Source organism: Artibeus jamaicensis, unplaced genomic scaffold (assembly GCF_021234435.1).
Source record: "Artibeus jamaicensis isolate MK-2021 breed Jamaican fruit bat unplaced genomic scaffold, CSHL_Jam_final contig_387, whole genome shotgun sequence".
NCBI classification, from domain to species: domain Eukaryota; kingdom Metazoa; phylum Chordata; class Mammalia; order Chiroptera; family Phyllostomidae; genus Artibeus; species Artibeus jamaicensis.
The window spans coordinates 29,106,187-29,128,022 of NW_026521812.1; the positions used below are offsets into that span (position 1 = coordinate 29,106,187).

Sequence of the window (21,836 nt, forward strand, 5' to 3'; positions counted from 1 at the left end):
GGTTTATTGGCAAGGGATGGAGGAGAGGTGTTATACATTAATCAGACTTGCATTTAATAAAATTCACTCCACTTGCTCTGTAAGAATAGATTTAAGTAAGTGTGTTTGGATAAAAGTGTAGGAAGCCCTTTGAGTGATTTGGGAACTTAAAATAGACAAGCAGAAAGACTTGAAATCTGTTTAGTAGTTGAGACAAGAGGATTCGATAATGGATTGAATAAGGGGTGGGGTACTATGGGATAAGGAGGTGTTAAATATGCATTTTAGGCTTTTGACTTGTATGACTGAAAGAAAGACAGTGCTGTTCATGGAAATAAAGACCATTTAGAAAACAGTAAAGAGGGTAGAAAACCATAAGATAGTTTTGGATGTGTAGAATTATGAGAGGTATCGAGACCTCCAAGTGGAGATGATAACTGGGCAATTAGGTATATGGGGCTCAGAGTGGAGTTCTGGGAATGAAGTTTATATTTAACACTTTTCAGCATATGCTTGCTAATGGAAGCTAAGGGCTTGGGTGTAAACAGTTAAGGAGAGAATATGGAGTGAAAGTAAGAAGGCCTAGGATTAGGCCTTAAGGAACTCCAGCATTTAATAGTCAGAGCGAGCCTGAAGAGGAGACAGGAGGGTAGCAGCAGCCAGAGTGGTAGATACCTAGGAAAAGAGAGATGTCCTGTGCAGGAGAGCAAAGGAAGAGTGTACTTCAAGAAGGATAATGAGGGCTTGGCAGTGTGGAATGATGCAGGGAGGAAGATCAAGGAAGATGGGGCCAGAATATATCAAATCTATGAACAAGTACCCTTGTAACAATGGATAATGATAGATGATAGTACATGGGCTATTGAAAATGTTCACATAGATATTTTTACTTTGTTTTTCACGATCTCCTCTTTACTTTTTTGTTGTAACCTTCTTAAAATTATAGATTAGACTTCAACTGAGCACTTTACATGTGGTTCAGTCAATGTAGTATCCTTCGAGATGCCAAAAGGAGTGTTTGAGATACTATATTACTGTTAATAGATAAAATTTTTCCTAGTCTTCATTGCATTTTTTTGTTTATACTGAGCCTGCAAATAACCAACACTCTACCCTTTTAGGATTTTCCTTAGGAATTTCTTTGTGGGACCAGTTTTCCCCATCTTGTACACATGAGTTTTTTAAACCCAATTGTTGTTTTTTTTATATTTGTCTCTGTTACTTCTCCTTAGGTCTGGCCAGATTATACTGGAGTACTTGGAAAAATTTAAGATCTTGGTTCTTCCAGGTACCATATTAACACTTTAACAAATTTGATTTAATGTCTCCTGGTTTATATATCATTGATAAATTTTGAATAGGACAAAGCCATGGCCAGTCATTGAAGAACACTTTTAGTGGCTGATTTCCATATTGAAATTACTCCCATAATCTGCCTAGCCATATTGTTCTTCCCAAAGGACACCTTGCTTCCTCGAGGTATTGTGCCTGCTGTGCACCACCGGCTATTTTTGGAAGTGCCCACTGACTGTTTGCTATGGAGAATGGTCGGTCTCTTCTTTCAAAGAGGGCTTTTTGGAACTCCACATACACTTATTTTTGACTTCCAGTGAATTCTTTAACATTAACTAGATGGAAACAAAAATATAACTCAACTCTTTATAATTATTGAAATTTTATTTGCTTTAAAGACTGTCGTAGTGATTAAATACTTTTTTCAACCTTTTTTGATTAACCTGAGCAGCAGGATTCAAACAGGACATTAACACGAACAGAGTTGTGTTTTATTTTAAAAGGTTTTACCTGTAAACACTCGAGCAAACCCAAAATCCAAGTATGTTTTTTATTTACTTATTCTGTGGTTTCACAAACCCTCAGCATATCTTTACGTATTCCACTTGGAGAGTAGCTTTATAGTTCTTATTTAGGCCTATTATATCTCTTTTATTAAACCATTTTATAGGATTCATAGTATCATTCCCCCTGTTGTATTATTTAAAGTTTTATCATTACTTTACATTTTATATTCATTTGATAGCATCCAGTATAGCATTTTCCCTATTGGAATAAAAATTACATTAATTCAGAATACATTGGAAAGTGGGAATTACTGTTGCTGAGAGATCCACAAGCTACACTCATCTGTAAAAGTATTGTAAGAACTAAGGATATATGCTTTTAAAGTTACTCTGCGTATGTTCCGAACTAGTGTTTGTTGGTTAACTTTTTGACTGTTTCCATTGATCATTTTAATTGATGAATTACTTTAATTATTTAATTTAATGGATAAATATTTATAATAACAATCAGAATTCTAAGAACCTTTGTCTACTTAGAGTACCCTAATAGGTGATAATGGCTTTAACAACATCTACCAGGAAAAGATGTTGCCTCTCTGTCCTATTTTGCTTGCCTCCTTTAAATCTCATATGCTTAATTTATAGCCAGGATAGGGAAACTTGCCTTTTTATTGTTTGTGACCTGCATTCTTTTTTTTTTCTTTAAAACTCCATGGTTGATGTTTGTTTCTGTACCCACAGATGACATTTCCCTTCCCCTGTTTTCAGTTTGAGAGCGCCGCCTGGAACTTGCCTTGGTGCACAGTGCAGTGATGCAGACCCTGCACCTTTACAGTCACTCCCACTGCCAAAGGAGTGTGTAGTTTAGATCTGGAGCGAGAGCTGCACCTGCTCTCAACGTGCATGAAAATGGCAAATGTTAGGGAAAGCATCATTTTAGGATTGCTTTAAATCTGACGGCAGCTGATCTCAGAATTCTGCTAGGGATTCTTTGTCTTGCAGTTATGGAAGTTCTGCTATTCAGAGCAAATAAGCTTCCTTCTCCTATTGCTAGGTCTTAGATGTGTTATTTTAAAGAAATACTGTGCTCTTTGTGTTATGATCTTGTGCTTGTGATGTTACATTAGAAGTTATCTTCCAAATATACTGGTGTTTCTTAAAATTATGGTGTGGGCAAAATTTTTAACTAGAATCTCTAATTTATTCTGTGTGAACATTATAGTTTAAGTAACCTCAAATAGCAAAGAATATATATATAAGGGTAACTCTGCCATGAGAAATTATTTTCTTAGGAAGAAATGGTCTCAGTTTAAGAACTCACACGTTCTTTGAGAATTGATTAGATAAAAAGGATGTTTCATGTTGCTTCTAGAGAGCATCTTCTATTGTTTGTTTGGAGTGTTTGTTAGGGGAAGTACTGAATTTTGCTATGTATAATGTGCACATTTATGACCAAATTTTTGAGAGGAAAATAAGGATGCACATTATACCTGGGCACTGTTGAAGCGTGGGTGCACATTATACACAAGAGTGCATTGTATGTGACAAAATGCAGTAACTGTGTATGTATTATTGCAATCATTTATTTTGATTCTTTAATTGCTGGTTCTTTAATACCACCCTTAACATTAAGCAGAGAGCTTATGTCTCACTAACAGCGATCAGTTCAAAACACTCAGTTAAAATGCTTATTGGGAAAAGTTTATTTAACCTTTATCTTTCAACACTGAGTAACTTTTTGTTATTTTTCATATTTTAAGTCATTTTGATTCATAATTTAAGAAATAGCTTTATTGATGTACAGGGTATGCCAAAAGTAGGTTTACAGTTGTGAGTAAATGAAACAGTTTATTCTTATTTATTAGTTATTATTTTTCATATAAACAAGTATAAACCTACTTTTTTTCCCTGTATAATCCAGGTAAGTACAAGCATCACCACAGTTGGTTGTAGAGCTCTTTTATCTCCTCAAAAAGAAATGATAAATCTTTAGCAATTATTCCCCAACCTCCTCCCACCCTATCCCTAAACAACTGCTAATCTGCTTTCTGTTTTAGACATTTCCCTATTCTTTTAAGGCATAGTTCTCCCACAGGCAGAACTCTGTAGCTAAAGGTGAGACAATAGAAAGCTCCTCAGCAAGTGACAGCCTTGAATACTTGATGGAAGGGGGAGGGAGTACTTGATGGAAGGAGGAGGCAATAACCTAAGTTCTTGGCTTGCCTGGGTTTGTGAGCCAGGGTGAGAGTGATTGCAGCCCAGTGTTTTTCCGTGATGCTCCGCCCAAGGAAGTGCTGTTCTGTGATTGGAGGCTTGGTGGAAGAAGGGTGGCCTTGTGTATGGATAATGTCAGTAAAGTGAGCAGCAAGAATAAATTACTTATTAAGTACTGAATGTCTCACATATACACAGTATAAATTTCTACTTTTAATTCTGATTTTGTATGTGTCGAATCTCTGAGAATTTTATATTTTATGTTTGGTTAATATAAAATTTTGACATGCAAAATTAGAGTAACATTTCTGAACCGGAGGTAAAAAACTATTGAGGAAATTTAAAGGCTTTCTGGAACAATTATTTCACACAGTTTTGTAACTGAAAGTCTCTTAACAGTAAACCTCATTCTCATTCTGGAATCAACTTAATCTTTGGCAACTGCTCTGCATTGTGGATAAGACATGCACGGAGACTTTTTATAAAGTAACAAAGCACTTGCAATACTGTGTTTAATAAACATTAAAATTAATTATTAATAAAATAACACAAAATTTAATGAAATAATTATTAAGCTTTAAAAATTTGTTGCATGTGACTCATTGAAGCATTCTAATAGTTCTTTAACTCTAAATGATAACCATTATATAGTATGCTATAAGAATAATAGTACGCTATTTGGGAAAACCAGAATAATATGTTAAAAAGGCAAATTAATTTTTGAATTTTATTTGGCTATGTCATGAAAAGAACATGTAAAAATTTGATATTCTGTGATTTAGAGGTTTATATATAAAAATGATTTAAAAAATTGTCATAGTTGCAGGTAGCTTTTATAAAGTCAAAAGCTCCTTAGCAATGTGAAGTTACTTTTAGTTTTTAGGTTACTTTCTAAAACTATTTGTTCTCTAAGTAATTTGGAGGCACTTCTGTATTAGTTCAGTGCTCCACCTCTGTTGAATAGGGTGGGTGTTAATAACTTGAAAAAGTTAATTTTGAAGTAACATATTTTGATTTTCACTCTTACAAGCTATTTGAACTGCTGGGACCTGATGGATTTGAACTTATTGAGAAACTCCTCCAGAACAGAATTACAATTGTGGACAGATTTCTTAATTCTTCAAATGATCACAAGTTGCAGGCTTTTCAAGGTAAGAAAGTATATAGTGGTATTTCTAATTTAAAGGGAAAATTTATTGATTAGAAAATCGTTTTTAATATAATTATAATCATATACCAAATGATATTAAAAGTATAAGTATAACACTTTTAATATCATTTGGTATATTATATGATTTACCATCCTTTTAAAGTAGATTCTAGATATGGAGGATTATTAAGCCAATATCAGTGCCCTAAAAATGGTGAAATGGCAAAGATTCTGTTTATGTCTAGGTGTGGCATTCTTTTAAAGTAGGTGATTTGAATAGACAAAAAATTTTTTTAAGCAAATATGTATAGTAGTTACTTTGGGCCAAGCAGTGTTATAATTTCTTTCCAATATTTATTTCAAAAACTTTCAAACCTGTTTAAAAGTAGAAGGATTGTACAATGAACATGCCTTTCATCTAGGTTTACCAGTCATTAACGTTCTGCTTTCCTTCCCCCCTTTCTCTTTCCTGATAATAATTCTCTACATACGTGTGCGCATGTGCACACATGCACACGAATATACCTACAGTTAAATTTTTGCTGAACCATGACTAGAAGTTGCAGGTATCTTAATACTTCAAGGTAAAATCTTCACTATGCATGCAAGAACAGCAACAATCTCCCACTTAATTTCAGTATAATTACTGCACTTAACAAATCGAACATTTATATTGTAATATATTACATACATTTTAAAATCCAGAAGAATCAGGGAGAGTTGTGTAGGAAGCCAAAATTATAAAAAAAAAATGGACCTACTGTGGTACAAGGGATGCGAAAGTCAGGTTTTAAATGATAAATAAAAAAACTAAATTGCTTACCTTCATCTGCATGTTTTTTGACAGCCTTAAAATGGTTTGTATTTTCTTTTTTAGTGTATAAACATAAGAAATTAAATATCCTTCTTAAAACTAATCAACATTTATTTTTCTTCTATATTATGCCACCTTTTCCTTATATTTATGACTATGGCACAAAAAGAAAACTATAAGAACAGAGCGGATTTACGCAGAGAATTTCTTACTGATTTCCTTTATCTCATACTTTTGATTTTTGGTGGTTGCCTTGAGTTGTTTTGTGATTTGTAGAAACTTTGAAGAATTGAAATTAGCCACTTTGTATCTACAGATCTTTGGTTTTTTAAGTGGATTGAAAATTTATAAACCACCATGCTTATTGTAGTAAGCCAGTGGAGTTTAGGGGGATTTAAAATGGGTATCTGCAAGATGAAAAGGAATGAGTTTAAATATCTAATCTTGTGATATAAATTCTAAGAATTTGGTGTTCATTTTGTCAGCCTTCTGTTAATATTGAGATACTTGATTTCACCTTTTAAAAATTCACCCAACTTTTATTTTTTTATGTTTCAATTACAGTTGACATTCAGTATTATATTAGTTTCTGGTATACTTAACTTTTAATAGTGTAATTTATTAACAAAACTTTCAAAATCAGACCAGCTCACATACTTTTAGGAAACCACAAATTAGGGAAGGTCCAGCCTGCAACCCGCGGGGCCAACAAGCAGCCCAGGATAGCTATGAATGCAGCCCAACACAAAATTGTAAATTTACTTAAAACATTACTTAGTTTTATTACTTAGATATGTACATTTTCTGCATTAGTGATCATAAACTTGGGACCTGCCCAACGATTTTAAAAGATGATCGAAAGGCCTGCTGCACAATTAGAGTTACTCTGTGAGGGCTTCTTTGCTTATCTGTGGTGGCGAATATCATGAAAATTATGCACGAACCTTTTATTTGCTCATCAGTTTTCGTTAGTGTTTGTGTGTTTAATGTGTGGCCCAAGAGAACTCTTCTTCCAGTGCGGCCCAGAGACGCCAAAAAGTTGGACATGCTTGCAGTGTAGATGATGAATTACTGTTGTTTTCCAGTTTTTCTTATATGAATGTTTGTATAACATTTTTACAGAAATATTATTCTACTTTTTTTTTTTAAGCCCTGGAAGGGCGGTATGCAAAAAATTTTCCATGTCTGCTGTCTCTCAAAGTGCTTTATACATTCAAGACTTTGTTTAGATCTTACATCTTTATATCAGATATATTTTTAAAATTTTCCCTTGTATTACTTCAGAGCCACCAGGCGCCTAACATGAACAATTAAAAATTGAGCAATTTTATATTTTAAGCATGAAACTTTAGGAACTTTAACTTTTTTTCATTAATTTTTTATTGTTGTTCAAGGACAGTTTTCTGCCATTCCCCCCCCACCCCAGCCCAGCACCCAAGCCCTCCCAACCCCCCTCCCCTGTTTCCACTTATTCTGCTTTTTAGAAGCAACCATACCTTTTAACCCATCAGTCTGCCCTGAAATATTTGCTACTCTTCTCAGACCACTTTTACTCTTTTAGTCTGTGGTGGATCATTATTAATGTTCCTATGAAGAAGAATAATTATACTATAGAAAATCAGGGGCATTTAAACAAGACTTTTAACTTTTTCTAAGCACGGTGGGAAAGAAGCTGACAACCCACATAGTTTTAAGTTTCTTTGTTTTGTTTTTTAAGTAGAGTTTTCTCTGTAGATGCATTAAACATAATTCCCCTTAAAAATTATTTTTTGGGGGATGCAGTACTCTTGAAGGTTTCTTTGGATTCTTGTTACTTTATCACCATTCTCATCCATTTCTGTCCTTTGATACAGTTTTATTAATAAGCCTTCAAAAATCCTCTAAAAATACTAAATTCTATTTGTATTTTTTATTAAGCTACCTTTGTATGACAACCAGATTCCATCTTTTTCTTTAGCCCCCCAAATCATGGCCTTAGAGAGCAATTGATCCTTTTTATGTAGCATTTTCAAGCTTTCATACTGATTATCCAGATATACGCCCCCCCCCCCCCCCCACTTTATCTATGTTCTTACAAGCAGGAAATGAAGTCAGGGAGGAAGTACATGGGTTTTGCATACTGACTGTTAATTTGAGGATAGTTGTAATTGAATTCTATTTTCAGCACTGATGTGGAGTATGTTTAGTACATGTTATATTATAAAATAAAAATTAAGCTAGCTCATGCTGTCAAGTAAAAGTGGTTTAAGTAACTATATAAGACTTTTATTCATCGTAATTACATTCTAAAAGGATCCCAGCTTCTACATTGTCCTTTGGTAAAATTTTATTTTAAAATTGCTGTTAAGCTTATTCATTTCATTTCAACTTGTCAGTCTCTGCAATTGCTGAACCCATCAAGGAGAACAATGCATTTAAGCATTTCCTGCTCTACAACTTGTTTTTTTTAATTACCTATTATGTTCAGTCTCACAGGACATATATCCTTTGTATTCTGATTGTGGCTTTATAGCTCTGTTCTTGAAATAGACATATTTCCTTCTTTTAATTTCCTTATTTGGATGATCACAAGTGTGTATAATAGAATTTTGTTACTTTCACATTTGTTAAAATATTAATAACACTAACATAGCATTTAGTATGTCACTGAAAGTATTTAGTTTCACCCACAAAATCTTTAGCATTCATTTTTAATAAGTACATGGCATTAGTCATATTTTTAAAAACTCTTAATATCTAATTGTGTGACTTTGCAGTTTAACTTCTAGTTCAGAGTGCACATGGAAACTGTTAGTATGCTGCATTATTTTTTCTAACACAAAGTAGGTTATAAATTCAGTCATTATAATAGGTTTATAAAACTTACTTAAAAAATAAGATATCTAAGACACATTTTTTTCACAGCAGCAAAATGTAGTAGTCTTAATGTTGATGGGATTATCTTATTTTATAATTTTGAGATGTAATAAGTCTTTATTTCTTGCTTTCCTTTTTGAGACTTGTAAAAGTCATTATACAGAGGACTTACTCCATGTGATGGCGAGCTTAAATGACTTATTCAAAATCATGTAATGAGATAGTGATGTCTGCAAATTATGAAGATTTGACTTAAAATGAATTTAGAAAGTTAATTTCCCATCTTGATGCTGTGCTTAATTCCTTCCTTGTTCTGTATTAAATCTTGGAATTTGATAATATGCACTGTGCTACTTCAGAATATGAACCACGTCTCATTCTTCATTGTCTTTCTAGCCCAGTAGCAGTTCCTGGGACCTAGTAGGTTCTCAATACAGTAATGTGTATTGATGTGGATTGCTTTCAAAGATAGTCATATCAGTTCCTTTAGGGTTGCAGTGAGCCAAGATACTTTTACTTGGAAAGATTTAATTAAGCACAGAAGGTAATCCTGTTGGAAGGAAAATTTTCCTGAGTTCAGCAAACCACAAATTCAAATTGTAGCTTACAAACATTGAGCTTTGATTGACCTGGTTCCTCTTAGGGGTCTGGCCTTTTTCCAATTTTTTTTTAAACCTGTATTTTCATGAAATGGTGGACCATACCTTTTTAAAAATTTGCCTTGGTCATCATCTTACTGTACCCAGAGCTAATGCTAACAAATTTTCTTTCATATATAAATAAGTAGTAACATATGTATAGCTTAACACAGTAAAGCCTATTATTACATTGGGGACAGTTGTATTTAATATGTAAAGAATATATTTTATTATGTTTACTAAATGCTAATTAGTATTGAAAATTGTATTTATTGAAATTATGTAATTTCAAAATTATAATGTCAAATATTTAGTTTCAGTGTTATATGTAAGAATTTGTAACATTAAATTGCTTAGGCTATAGGAAGACAATATCTGCTGACTTTTCTTAAGCCACTATTTAATATCATTTAGATATTGTGATTTTAAAAGACTCCTTAAATTATACAAATTAAGACTCCAGTTTTTAAAAAGTGAGTTGTTAGAGCATTGCGTTACCTTATGTTTTGGTGAGGAAGAAATGGTTTTAATAAAGGCTTAATGTGTAAAACATGATGTTCTAAATTTCCTTCGTAGACAATTGCAAAAAATTTTTAGGAGAAAATGCTAAACCCAGTTATGGTTGTCAAGTTACTATTCAGTCTGAACAAGAAAAGATTCTGATGAAACAATATCGCCGAGGAGAAAAAAAAAATGCTAGGCGAGAGAAAAAGGCTGGAGAAGATGGTGAAGTTTCAGAAGGACTCACGTGCTTTGATCCTAAAGAATTGCGGATGCAGAGGTAATAAAAGCTAGTAGCTGAAAAAGTACTTGTGTTGTAATTGCTACTTTTTGTATCATTACCATTTTTTAGTCTAGTTTTAATAATTTATATTATTCTTCCAGTCACATTTTCTTACAAGAATAGAATTTTGTTGTATGAAAACCTCATTTTCTGGGATAAGAAAGCTATTTTCAGTGCTATGCGCACACACACACCATTCGATGAATATTTATGAAGCCTACACAAATTTGAGTTTTTGTTTTTTCTAGCATAATGAATACTTTTCCCCATGTTATTATTTAGAAGTAGGAAACAGGAAAATTAAATGAAAGCCGTATTACACTTGGTTTTTAAATATTGAAACCCCTGTTTAAAAAGGAATTTATAAACATCTTTGGATTGTGACAAACAAAGTCGTAAATGTGGTGTTACCTAAAAATGTGTCGACTCCTGTGTGATCACACAGAACACTTCAGGATTGCGAATATCTTCCTATGTGTAGTTTTATTTATTCTCTTTTATAATACAAAGCTACCTCAAATGTTACTATAGTGACCTTTTTTAGTGTGCTTTTCATTGCAAGATAGAAGTTTCAGATGTTGCCTGTTGTTTTCGTTTTGCAGAGAGCAGGCGCTCCTGAATGCTAGAAGTGTTCCAATTCTGAGCAGGCAGAGGGACGTGGACTTTGAAAAAATACGTTATCCCCATGTTTATGATTCCCAGGCTGAGGCCATGAGAACATCAGCATTCATTGCTGGTGCAAAGGTATGAAATTGGTGTATGATCGATCGCTTTGGGATAATACATCTATTGTGAGGAAATGACACATAAATTTTCCCAGTTTCCTTTGTTACTTTAGTAGTAGTTGACTCTACTGTGCTAAATTGTATTTTTAAATACTGGGGAAAATGAAATAATGCAGTGTGTGTGAAGTTTTTGACACATAATAGGTATTTGAAATATACTTATTCTCTCTTTCATTACATATAGAGTTTGTATTTTTGAATTTTAGCAGATGTGTTGTTGCTTTTTGACTGAACTTTACATCACATACTGCATATTTTCCCTACCTTCTTAAGTACATTTGTCATGCAGAATACCATCTAATTAATAATACACAGTTCCAGATTTATCAACATGATGTGGTTAATTTGTTAGATGAGATGCCTGTTACAAAAATGCTTTGTGTGTGTATAGGGTCTTTGTTTGTTTGCTTGTTTAGGCTTCCTTTCCTTTAAATTAGCTAAATTTATTTTTTAGTGCTGTGTGGTAAAACAGTAGTGTTCCCCTTCCCTCTCACTAACTAAAGAATATCATAGAGCATTTTTTAAATTACTGTTGGATTTTAATTTTAATAGATGATTTTGCCAGAAGGAATCCAAAGAGAGAATAACAAGATGTATGAAGAAATAAAGATTCCCCACAGTGAGCCAATGCCAATTGGCTTTGAGGAAAAACCAGTTTATATCCAAGACTTAGATGAGGTGAGATGATCATTTTATAGAGTTGATGTTTTTGTGCTTGCTATGTTTATGAATGGATTCGTATTAGAGAAATTATTTTTAAATAATTTTTCTTAAATTATTTAGACAGTACAATAAAGAGATGTGCAGTTAGACAATACAGTAGAAAGACATGCGTTTGGTTCTGAAGATGTATAGTAGGGGAACTTAAATGTAAAAAAATATATGCATACATACATTCTTCATGTATACATACATACTCATGTATATTTCTGTGTCTATAATTCTGTAACTTCATTTATGTTTTGGTTATTTCAGTAATATTTAGTTTAAGCTATATAAACTGACTCAAGTAAAATGTTTTAAAGGTTTTATGTATCATAAACATAAAATATGTTTTATGTTACAATATTCTATTAACATATCTAATGGTCAGCCTACAATACAGTAAAATGTTATTTGAGGAAGGGGGAGCTAAATTCCAAATTATTTTCTTTTATTTTTTTTCCTTCAACTTTTAAATTTTAAATAATTTCAGACCTATGGAAAAGTTCTATAAATGGTATTATCCACATACCCTTTGTCTCAATTTATCGTTTGTTAAAATAATGCCATACTTTATCTCAAAATAAAATAGTTTATTTAAAGTATATATATTATTTAAAGTTAATCTTTTCTGTCAGCAAAGTGAAGTTGCTTTATTTTTGAGTCATATATAGTCATTCAGAAATATCAAATAATATAGGAAAGCAAAAAGAGCATCGTGAAGTATAACCACAGCCAACCAAGCTTAACTTCATCCTCTCTGTATATGTGTGCGTGTGTATTTTGTTTTACAAAAATGAATGATATAATATGTATTGTTTCTGTGTTTGTATATGTACTTACATATATGTCTTTCTATGTCAATGTATAGACGTATTTAGCATTATTTTTACTTATCATACAGTATTCCATTTTATGCCTTTATTACAGTTTTTCATTATTATAATTTTAAGTTATATTCTACAATAAGTTTTTATAGTGGACCAGAATTGTGATTCAACCTCTAATAGTGTGTTTCATTCTGAACATTAGAATGACCTGTAGAACGTTTTCAAAATCCAAATGGTTTGGCCCTTATTTAGTCATAACTTATTAGAAGGGGCCAAAATATCTATATTTTGAGGATGGTTTTTGAAGTTCTGTAGGTGTTTTGTAATGCCTACAGCCAAGGATGAGAGCCTGAATAATTAAATAATTCTATACATAATTTTTTTTAAACCTTACCAGTCATTGTAAGCATTATTATCACGAAGGCTTATTTCATTCTCTATTTAATAGTAAATTTTTTAAATGTGAAAGCACTGCCATTCGTTGTCTGTATAATGAATGAGTCAGGGTTTTAATTTTTTCCTGCTTATTTCTAAATAAACTTTCATTTTTATTTAGATTATAAAAACAGAAGAGTTTCTGAATAGGTTAATTCCATCTGCAACCATAATGTCTCTTTGCTGTGTGACCTAATATATTTACCGGTTCCATGGAGTGGTGTCCAGACACCACTGGGGATCATTGTTCTGCCTACCACAGGTGATGCGGATGACCAGGGTTTAACTTCACCCGTTGAAGCACATCTGTGTCGGTTACAGGTTGGGGATATTATGAATTGTGTGAGTCCACTCAGGCTGTCATAATAAAATACCACCGACTAGGTGGCTAAAACAATGAAAATTTGTTTTTTTCACAGTGGAAGCTAAAAGTCCCTGATCACAGCCCTGACAGATTTGGTTTCTGTTGAGGACTCCTTTTCTGGCTTGAGGACAGCTGCTTTCCTACTGGGTCCCTATGGGCGAACATGGCCTTTTTTTTCACTATAAGAGCAGATCCAGGTGTTTGGTTTCACCTCCTCTTTTTATAAAGGACACTGGCCCTATTGGTTTAGGGCCTCACCTAAATGACCTCATTTAACCTTAGTTTCTTCCCTACAGGTACGATCTCCAGATATACTCACCCTGGGGTTAAGGCTTAAGTGATGAATTTAGAGGGGACATAAGTTCTCCGGGATAAATGCCCAGCAGTATAATTACTGTATCGTGTTGTAGTTGCCTGTTTAGTTTTCCAAAAAACTACCAAACCTATAAATGGAATAACTATAAATGGAGTAACATTTTATATTCCCACCAACGATCTCGTGTGAAGTAGTTACGGCATGTACTCACCACTATTTGGTGTTGTCAGTATTTAAATTTTTATTTGAGTCCCTTTAATTTATATATTAATGTACATTATTAATATTTTAACCATTCTCTTAGTGTATAGAGATTCTCATTGTGGTTTTAATTTGCACTTGCAGAGGAGCAGTGATAATTGGGGAATAATACATAAAAATACTGTGAGTTAAGTACATAAGTAAACTTTTTGATGCCATATCACTTTAGATAATGATCCCACCAGATGTCATAAGTTGTGAATGGTAATATAGACCTCAGGAGAAAACATAGGTGTTAATAGAATGTTAGTTTAGTAGATGCTTCTGTTGACTCGGATCTTTTTTATACAAGGTAGAAAAGTACCAGGAAAAGTGCTATTGAGACGGCATCTTCTCTTTTCCCTGAGATTCTTAATTACAGGTTATTCCTAACAGCCCTATGGGATTGTAGATAAAATGCTTTTATATCTTTTCCCTGACCAAATGTCACATTGGATAAATTTGTCCTGCCTTATTAAATTACTTCTATAATTTCATTAAAAGGATAAGCAGAATTTAAAATTATAAAATGATGTACAGAAATGCTGTTTAATGGATTTTGTACTTTCTTGGAAAGGTAATAAGGTAAAAAAAATACATGAAGCTCTGTATTAGTCAGGACTCATTCATTTGGAAGTTGGAGAAATCAAAGTCAAAGCAAGCTTTAGCGAAGAAGGCAATTAATTGACTTTTCTAATGGGAATGTCCTGCTGTAAAGCCATCTATGTACCCAGCTGGTAGATAGGTTCATAGATGTCATCAGAACTTTCTCTCCGTCTTTATCTCTTTCTTTCTTTCTCCACCTGTCTTTTCCTTTCCCTTCCCCATTATCTCTTCCTCCCTCTCCTTTACCCCCATTACTGCCTCTTTCTATTTCTTTGGTGCTTTCATCCCTGACTCCCAAATAGACTTTTTTTCTTATAGCCAGGGAAAAATGTATGACAGGAACTTCAAGCATATCTGCTTCCTCGTACCCTAATCCTAAAAGGCAAGAGGGTTTTCTCCACAAGTTCTGCCAGAAAAGGACTCCTGGGACTAACTCTGATTTTTGGATTTTGATCACCAGTTCATTTCTGAACCAGCTTCTTTCCCAGTGGTGGGATTGTGGGGCTCTTATTGACTGTGCCTACTGTCTTGCGTATCCTCATTGTCAGCCCCTCGTGAGCCAGCGAGAGTCAAGGAGGAATTTCCCAAAAGAAAGGTAGATGCTATGTAGGCAGAGCTCTGTCTTTGATATTTTGAGTAAGAGAGTCAGGTTTGCTTTTTGTTGGTGTTAAATAAGTTGATTTCTGTCTGTTTTCCTATTCGGAGGTATGTTTTTAAAATAGCCAATAGAGTGTTATTCAGCAAAAAGGGAGTACTGGCCCAAGTGTAATATTTAGTTTGGAAAGGTAATATAAATAGATAGATGCACATAATGTTTCATTTGAAAAGTTAAGAAAGTTGAGTCCTATAAAATGTGAATGTACAGAATCTGAGGTTTTATTTGACCCCACCTCCTTGAACCCCATGCTTACAGGTTCTGGGGAAAATTACAAAAAGAATATTATCCGTGCTCTTCAGTTAATCAGTGTAGTGTGTCTCCTCCGCACCACGTCCATGGAAGTAACTGATACAGTGGGGTATATTGCAAAGAAACTGTGGCAGCTCAGAGAAGGCAGACTAATGAATTCACAGAAGCTTTCACTGGAGGTGAATGAGGGCCTAGAATTTTTCCAGGCAGGCAGAGGGTGGTGGGGTGAATCTTAGGCAAAGGATGCACCATGAAGTAGTATGTGACCTTCTGGAAACAAGTGTTCCGGTATTGTAAACATGTATGATGTAAGTGGACAATGGCAGCAAGTTGGTCTGAAAAGAGACTGAGTTTACACACGAAGAACTTTGAAAATCATGCTAAGAGGTTTCAACTCAGTACTGTGGGAAATAATTTCTTCTTAAAAATAGAGTAAATTGCCCTGGCTGGTGTGGCTCTGTGGATTGAGTGCCAGCTTGTGAACCAAAGGGTTGCCAGTTCAATTCCCAGTCTAGGGCACATGTCAGGGTTGCAGGGCAGGTCCCCAGTAGGGGGTGCACAAGAGGCAACCACAGATTGATGTTTCCTTCTCTTCCTCCCTTCCCCTTTCTAAAAAGAAATAAAATCTTTAAAAAAAGAGAAAAGAAAAGAAAAAGAGAGCCTGAAAGGGACTTAAAAAAATAGAGTAAATTATTTTTTCCACTTAGAAGGATTGCCCTGGTTGCAATGCAAAGTCTAGAGAGTAGAGCTGCTGCAGGAGTTCAAGAGAGAAATGCTACAAGCCTGAGTTAAGAAAGTGGCCACCTATATGAAAAATGGGACAAGGAAGAATAGTTTAGCTGCTAATGTGTGTAAGATCTGATGACACTGAATGGAGAGGATGACGTGGAGAAAGACTCCATAATGACATCCAAGGCACAAGGATGAGTAAGAGTGCCATTTATTAAGATGAGGAGGAAGAGAAAAGGAAAGTTGCATGGTAAGTTGACGAGGCAGCACACCTGTTTGGTTCAGGGCAGGGCCTCTGAATCCAGGCTGGCCGGTTGACTTGACTCTGTGATCTAAGTGTTTCATTTGTAAAATTGGGAGAATAGCAGTTACCTCATAGTTTTATTATGAGGATTAAACTAGTTAATGTATGTGAAATGCTTTGAAGACTGTTCGTTACTTAATACATTTTAGCTAACATGTTAGCTTCAAATAATGAGTGTAATGATGAAAACTGACACTGGGAGATCAGAGTATGGATAAAATAAGACTTATCATTACTTTGGAAACTATATTTGCTAAATAAATTACTTCTGTGTTCCTTTATGCTATTCAGCTATTCTTTCATTCCAAATACATGTGCAGTACTGTTGGATTCTACCAAACAAGATCAGGAAGACCTATTTATCATAGTCACTATATTAAGACATCTAGAGTAGTTTCTAATTAACTGATAGAAACTAAAGAGACCAGTTATTCTAATTATCGACATCTGCAGTTTTCTCAAGATTGAGAGTTTGGAAAAAGTCAAATAGAATAAGAAAGAAAAAAAGGTACTACTTTTCCTTTGGTTTCACTTTGTCCTCTGAATCTGAGGATCCTGTAGTTAAAGGGTTTATTGATACAGTTTGATTCAATCAGATTATAAAGACAAGAAAACTAAAGAAGAATCCAGAAAAATACTTCAGAGTATGGATCTTTTTAATGAGCTCAACTTGAACAAGATGAAATGTTGCTAAAACCTGCACTTGCTCCCAAGTAAAAACCCTTTTTCTGAAACCTTGCACAGGCTTCTTGTTGCACCGTCAAGCATATCATCAGTTCATCAGGACCAGGGCTTTGAACCACTCACTGTCTTTTTAAGGGTAGTACTGAGAAATAACAGCAAATATGTTTAAAGCCGAAAAGTGGGTTTACAATCTTCTTTGTACTAATAAAGATCTTAGCAAATAAGATTTCCCAAACTTCATGAGAAATGAAACAATATAGCACAAATTAAATTTCTAATCATTTTAACAAAGTCTAATTTCCCTTGATACATAACTAGCAATTGGAAACATGAAAATTCTTTTTGCTGATCTATTTGTTTGTCACATTTTCAGTACTTATTACCACCAGAACAAACAAATGAGTGACAAACATGTAAATGTAGACTATTTCTCCATCTCTTATATAAGCCTCATAATACATTACTTTTTTTTCCTGTGGCAGTCTTTTAAAGATACATAAATAATAACAAAAAGCAGTTTTTTATATTTGTGTACCTGTCTGGTACCCTTTATGCCTTTTTGTAGATCTAGATTTCCCTCTGGTTTTCACTTTTTGTAGTGCAGGTCTGTTTGTGATCAATTCTTTCAGCTTCGTATGTCTGAAAATGGCTTCTTTTTTTGTCTTTGTTCTTGAAAGATAGATATTCCACTCGATATAGAATTCTAAGTTGACAGTTTTCCTCCAGCACTTATGGATGTACCTGTATTGTATTCCTTTTTAAAGTTTTTATTTGTCTATTTGAGAGGGAGCAACATTGATTTGTTGTTCTACTTATTTATGTATCCATTGGTTGATTCTTGTGTGCTCCCTGAATGGGGATCAGATCGGAGACCTTGGCATATCGGGGTAATGCTCTCACCCACTGAGCTACCTGGCCAGTACTGTATTCTTGCTTACATTGTTTCTGATAAGAAGTATGCTTTCATTCTAATCTTCCTCTCTTTGTAATACGTCTTTTATTTTCTGGTTGATTTTTGAGGTTTTCTCCTTATCATTGGTTCAGGCAGTTTGATTATGATGTGACTTTATATTAGCTTTCTGTTATTGTATAATAAATTACCAAAAATTTAGTGATTCTTAAAATGTCCATTTATTATCTCATAGTTCTGGAGGTTCAGTTTGGGTGGGCTTGACTGTGTTCTCTGTTCAGGGTTTCTCAAGGGCAAAATCATGCTGTTGTACATGCCGAACTCTTATCTGGAAACTCTGGGGAAGGATTCCTGTCCGGGCTCGTTCAGGTTGGTGGCCAAATCCATTTTCGTGCAGTTGTAGAACTGAGGTTCCCATTTCTATGCTGTTGGTCATTCTTAGCTTCTAAAGACTGCTGCGTTGAATTCCTTGTGTAGGTGTGTTTTTCTTGTCCAGTTATAGCTTGTCCCAATTTTCCCCCCATTGCCCTTCCCCCACCCTGCTGCCCCCACTCATGTGCTTTAAATCTGATTTTTTTTCTCTTGCAGCTGAAAAACTTCCCTGACTGTAAAAGATTTATATGATTAGGTCAGATTTACCCAGACAATCTGCTATGTGTAAAGGTCAACAGTTTCATATAGTATAACCTAATCCAGTGAGTAAATCCATTATATTCAAAGTTCCAAGGTTTATGCAGGCTGTTTATACAGTGGAGCTGGTAGTAGGGATTAGGAAGGAAATCTTGACAGCCAATTTAGTTCTATCACTTCAATGATGGGGTCTTTCTTTTCTTTTCTTTTTTCTTTTCTTTTCTCCTTTCTTTCTTCCTCCTCCTCCTCCTCCTTCCCCTTCCTCCCCCCCCCCCCCCTTCCTTCTTTCTTTCTTTCTTTCTTTCTTTCTTTCTTTCTTTCTTTCTTTCTGTGTGCACTTGACATTGGTTAAGCATCTTTGGTCTGTGGTTTATAGTTTTCAGATGTGGGAGATTACCAACCATTCTTTTTTATAAAATAAAGAATTTTATTTTCCTTTCCCCCTTTTCAGGAACTCTCTGAAGGAGGCTAATAATTGAATTTCAAGATAAGACATTTTCCAAGGAAGGAAAAGTCCTATTCTCACAATGACAAATTATTAGAAAAGTGAGATATATTAGGCTATCTGAAGTTGTCACACAGCTTATTAATATTCTTTCAACATTTTTTTTTCATGTTTCATTTCGGGTAGTTTGTATTGCCTTGTCTTGAACTTCACTCATCTTTCTTCTGCAATGTTTAAAATACTGCTAATCCCATCCAGTGTACTTTTTAATCTCATTAATTGAAGTTTAATCTCTAGAAGTTCTATTTGGGTTTTTTAAATTTCTTCAGTGTCTCTAATTGTGCAGTCATTATTATAGCTGAGGAGTTAGTGAAGAGGCAGGTAGTAATTATTTTAGGCTTTGTAGATCACGTAGGGTCTCTGCTTCATAGTCATTATTGTCTTTCTTTTTGTTAAAATACCCTTTCAAAATGTGATAACCATTCTTAGCTTATAGGCCATAAAAATAAAAATAAAATAAAATAAAAATAGGCTTCTGGCCAGTTTTGGCCCTTGGGCCATGTTTGCTGGTCCTTGCTCTAGTTTCTTAAAGAGTCTTTCATTTGTAGTATTTCTGGATTGATTTTAAGTGATGAATATTTCTTATTTTTATTTTTTATTTTTTGCTTTTTATAATAGTATACTTTATGATTTTGATCACCTACCAGCCATTGTGATTTTATGTGTTGAATGTTGGATATTTACAAGAATTTGTAAATATTCTTGAAATTTTTTTCTGGAACATAAAATACTTTGAATCAGTTTGAGCTTTTCAGGTCTCACTTTTAAAATTTCCTAAATAGACCAGAGCAGCATTTAGTGTAGAGCTAAGGTCTGATTTTACTCCTCTACCGAGTTTAAGGTGTTCCAAGCTCTCTAATTCCCAGTTAGTTTAGAGGTTTTCCACTGTGGCTCATGAGAACCGGAACTATTCCAGACCCTGTGTGGTAAGGTTCAAGTTTGCTTCCTCTGATCTATTCATAGAGTTCTTTCTTCTACCTTGGGTAGTTTTCTCATATGCTGTGCTGTTCAGTACTCACCTAGAGACTTGAGGGAGACTCTCTGCAGGTCTCTGGAGCTATCAACTCTCTCCCCCAACCCCCATCCCCAATCTCTTTCTTTCCCTCTATCTCATTACCTTTTTACAATAAAAATATCTCCCCCAAATGGAGATATTGAACTCTAAGGGAATAAAGTAGGGCGTGAAGCTAATGGAGGTAAGAATTATTACTCTACCAAAGTTCACAGAATTCTATGTTTTAACAGAACCTTCAGTATTTATCTATGGATTTTATTTTCTCTTTAGACCAAAAGCAGCAGATAACTCTGGAAATCACAGCAAGTTAAAAGATTTGTTTTCCCACCTCTTTCTGAAGGAGGTTAAAATAGCCAATTGCATCCCAAGATAAGTCATTGTCCAGTGAAGGAAAAAGTCATGTATTCACAGTTACAAATTATTGGAAAAGTAAGGTCTTAAACAATATGACCAAAAAAAAAAAAGGAGTTGACTCCCGCCCCCCCCCCCCACACACACTTTTTTTTCACTCTGCCTACAATAGCAATTCTCACTGGGCAGTTCTCATTGGCCCCTCCCAACATCCGCCACAGAGGACATTGGCAGTGTGTGGAGACATTTTTGGTTGTCACAACCAAGAGGGTGCCAGTGGCATCTAGTAAACAGAAACAAGGATGCTCCAGAACATTCTACAGGGCACATGACAGCCTCTCACAACAAAGAATTCCCCAAGTGTCAGTAACGCCAAGACTGAGAACCCAGGAGCAGAGCTGTCATCTGAACTTCATGCCCTCCATAGTTAGATATCTGGAAACCGAGCGGGGGAGGGGTCGCTGGTTTTCAGTTTTGTCTTTTCTGATTGTTGAGTAGATCTAAAAACATTATTAAGCAATAAGATTGTTCAAATTTTTAAACTCCAGTCTCTTTCCACTTCTTTGATATTTTTATCATGTATTTTAGTTCTACTGACTTTAGTTTTTATAATAGATATTTTTATTACTGTTACTATTATTTTACAGACAGTAGCTATTCGGATTTGCCTATTTATTTTACTAGTTTTTAAATTCCATCTAATGTTTTCATGTTCTGTGGCTTCTCATTGCATGAGTTTTCTTTAACTCAGATGAGTTAAGAAATTCTCAATTCTCAAATGAGAATTTTGTGGTGGCAAAAATCTCTTACTTTTCATTAATCTAAAATGTCTTTGTTTTATTATTCTTGGAAGATATTTTCACTGATAATAGAATTGTATGTTTATAGTTATTCTCTTAGCACATTAAAGGTATTATTTTATCACATCCTTAGTGCATTAAATATGGTATTATATCATCTGCTTTTTGCTTTTGAGAAATCTGTAATCAATCTAATTGTGATTTGTTTTCATGCAAGCTTTTACTTCTGTCCGCTTCCAAGATCTTCCCTGTCCCTTAGCATTTTCCAGTGTTACCGTGGTGTTCCTAGATAAAGCATTCTTTTTAACTTCTTATTCATTAAGTCTTTTCTCATTCGGCTGTCTGCTTAACATCATCAAGCAAAAGACATTAAGGGAGAAAAAAGGAATTTATATTTTCTTCATGCCCCTTAACTTGGCAGACATTGTTAAGTAATATAAAAAATTGAAAAAAATAGAGGGTGTCCCCCAGTGTTCAGTGTCCTTGCAT

General features: G+C 34.3%; 1 protein-coding gene across 2 annotated transcripts in view; it reads left to right on the forward strand.

Annotated features, from left to right (window-relative positions):
* The window catches only part of ASCC3 (activating signal cointegrator 1 complex subunit 3), a 301,569-nt gene that overhangs the window by 53,312 nt on the left and 226,421 nt on the right, over positions 1 to 21,836 (forward strand). For both annotated transcript variants that reach the window (XM_053664954.1, XM_053664955.1), the window contains exons 5-8: positions 5,023 to 5,143; positions 10,027 to 10,231; positions 10,837 to 10,978; positions 11,572 to 11,697. In XM_053664954.1, the coding sequence (XP_053520929.1) occupies positions 5,023 to 5,143; positions 10,027 to 10,231; positions 10,837 to 10,978; positions 11,572 to 11,697 (594 nt within the window). The remainder of the gene's footprint in view (positions 1 to 5,022; positions 5,144 to 10,026; positions 10,232 to 10,836; positions 10,979 to 11,571; positions 11,698 to 21,836) is intronic.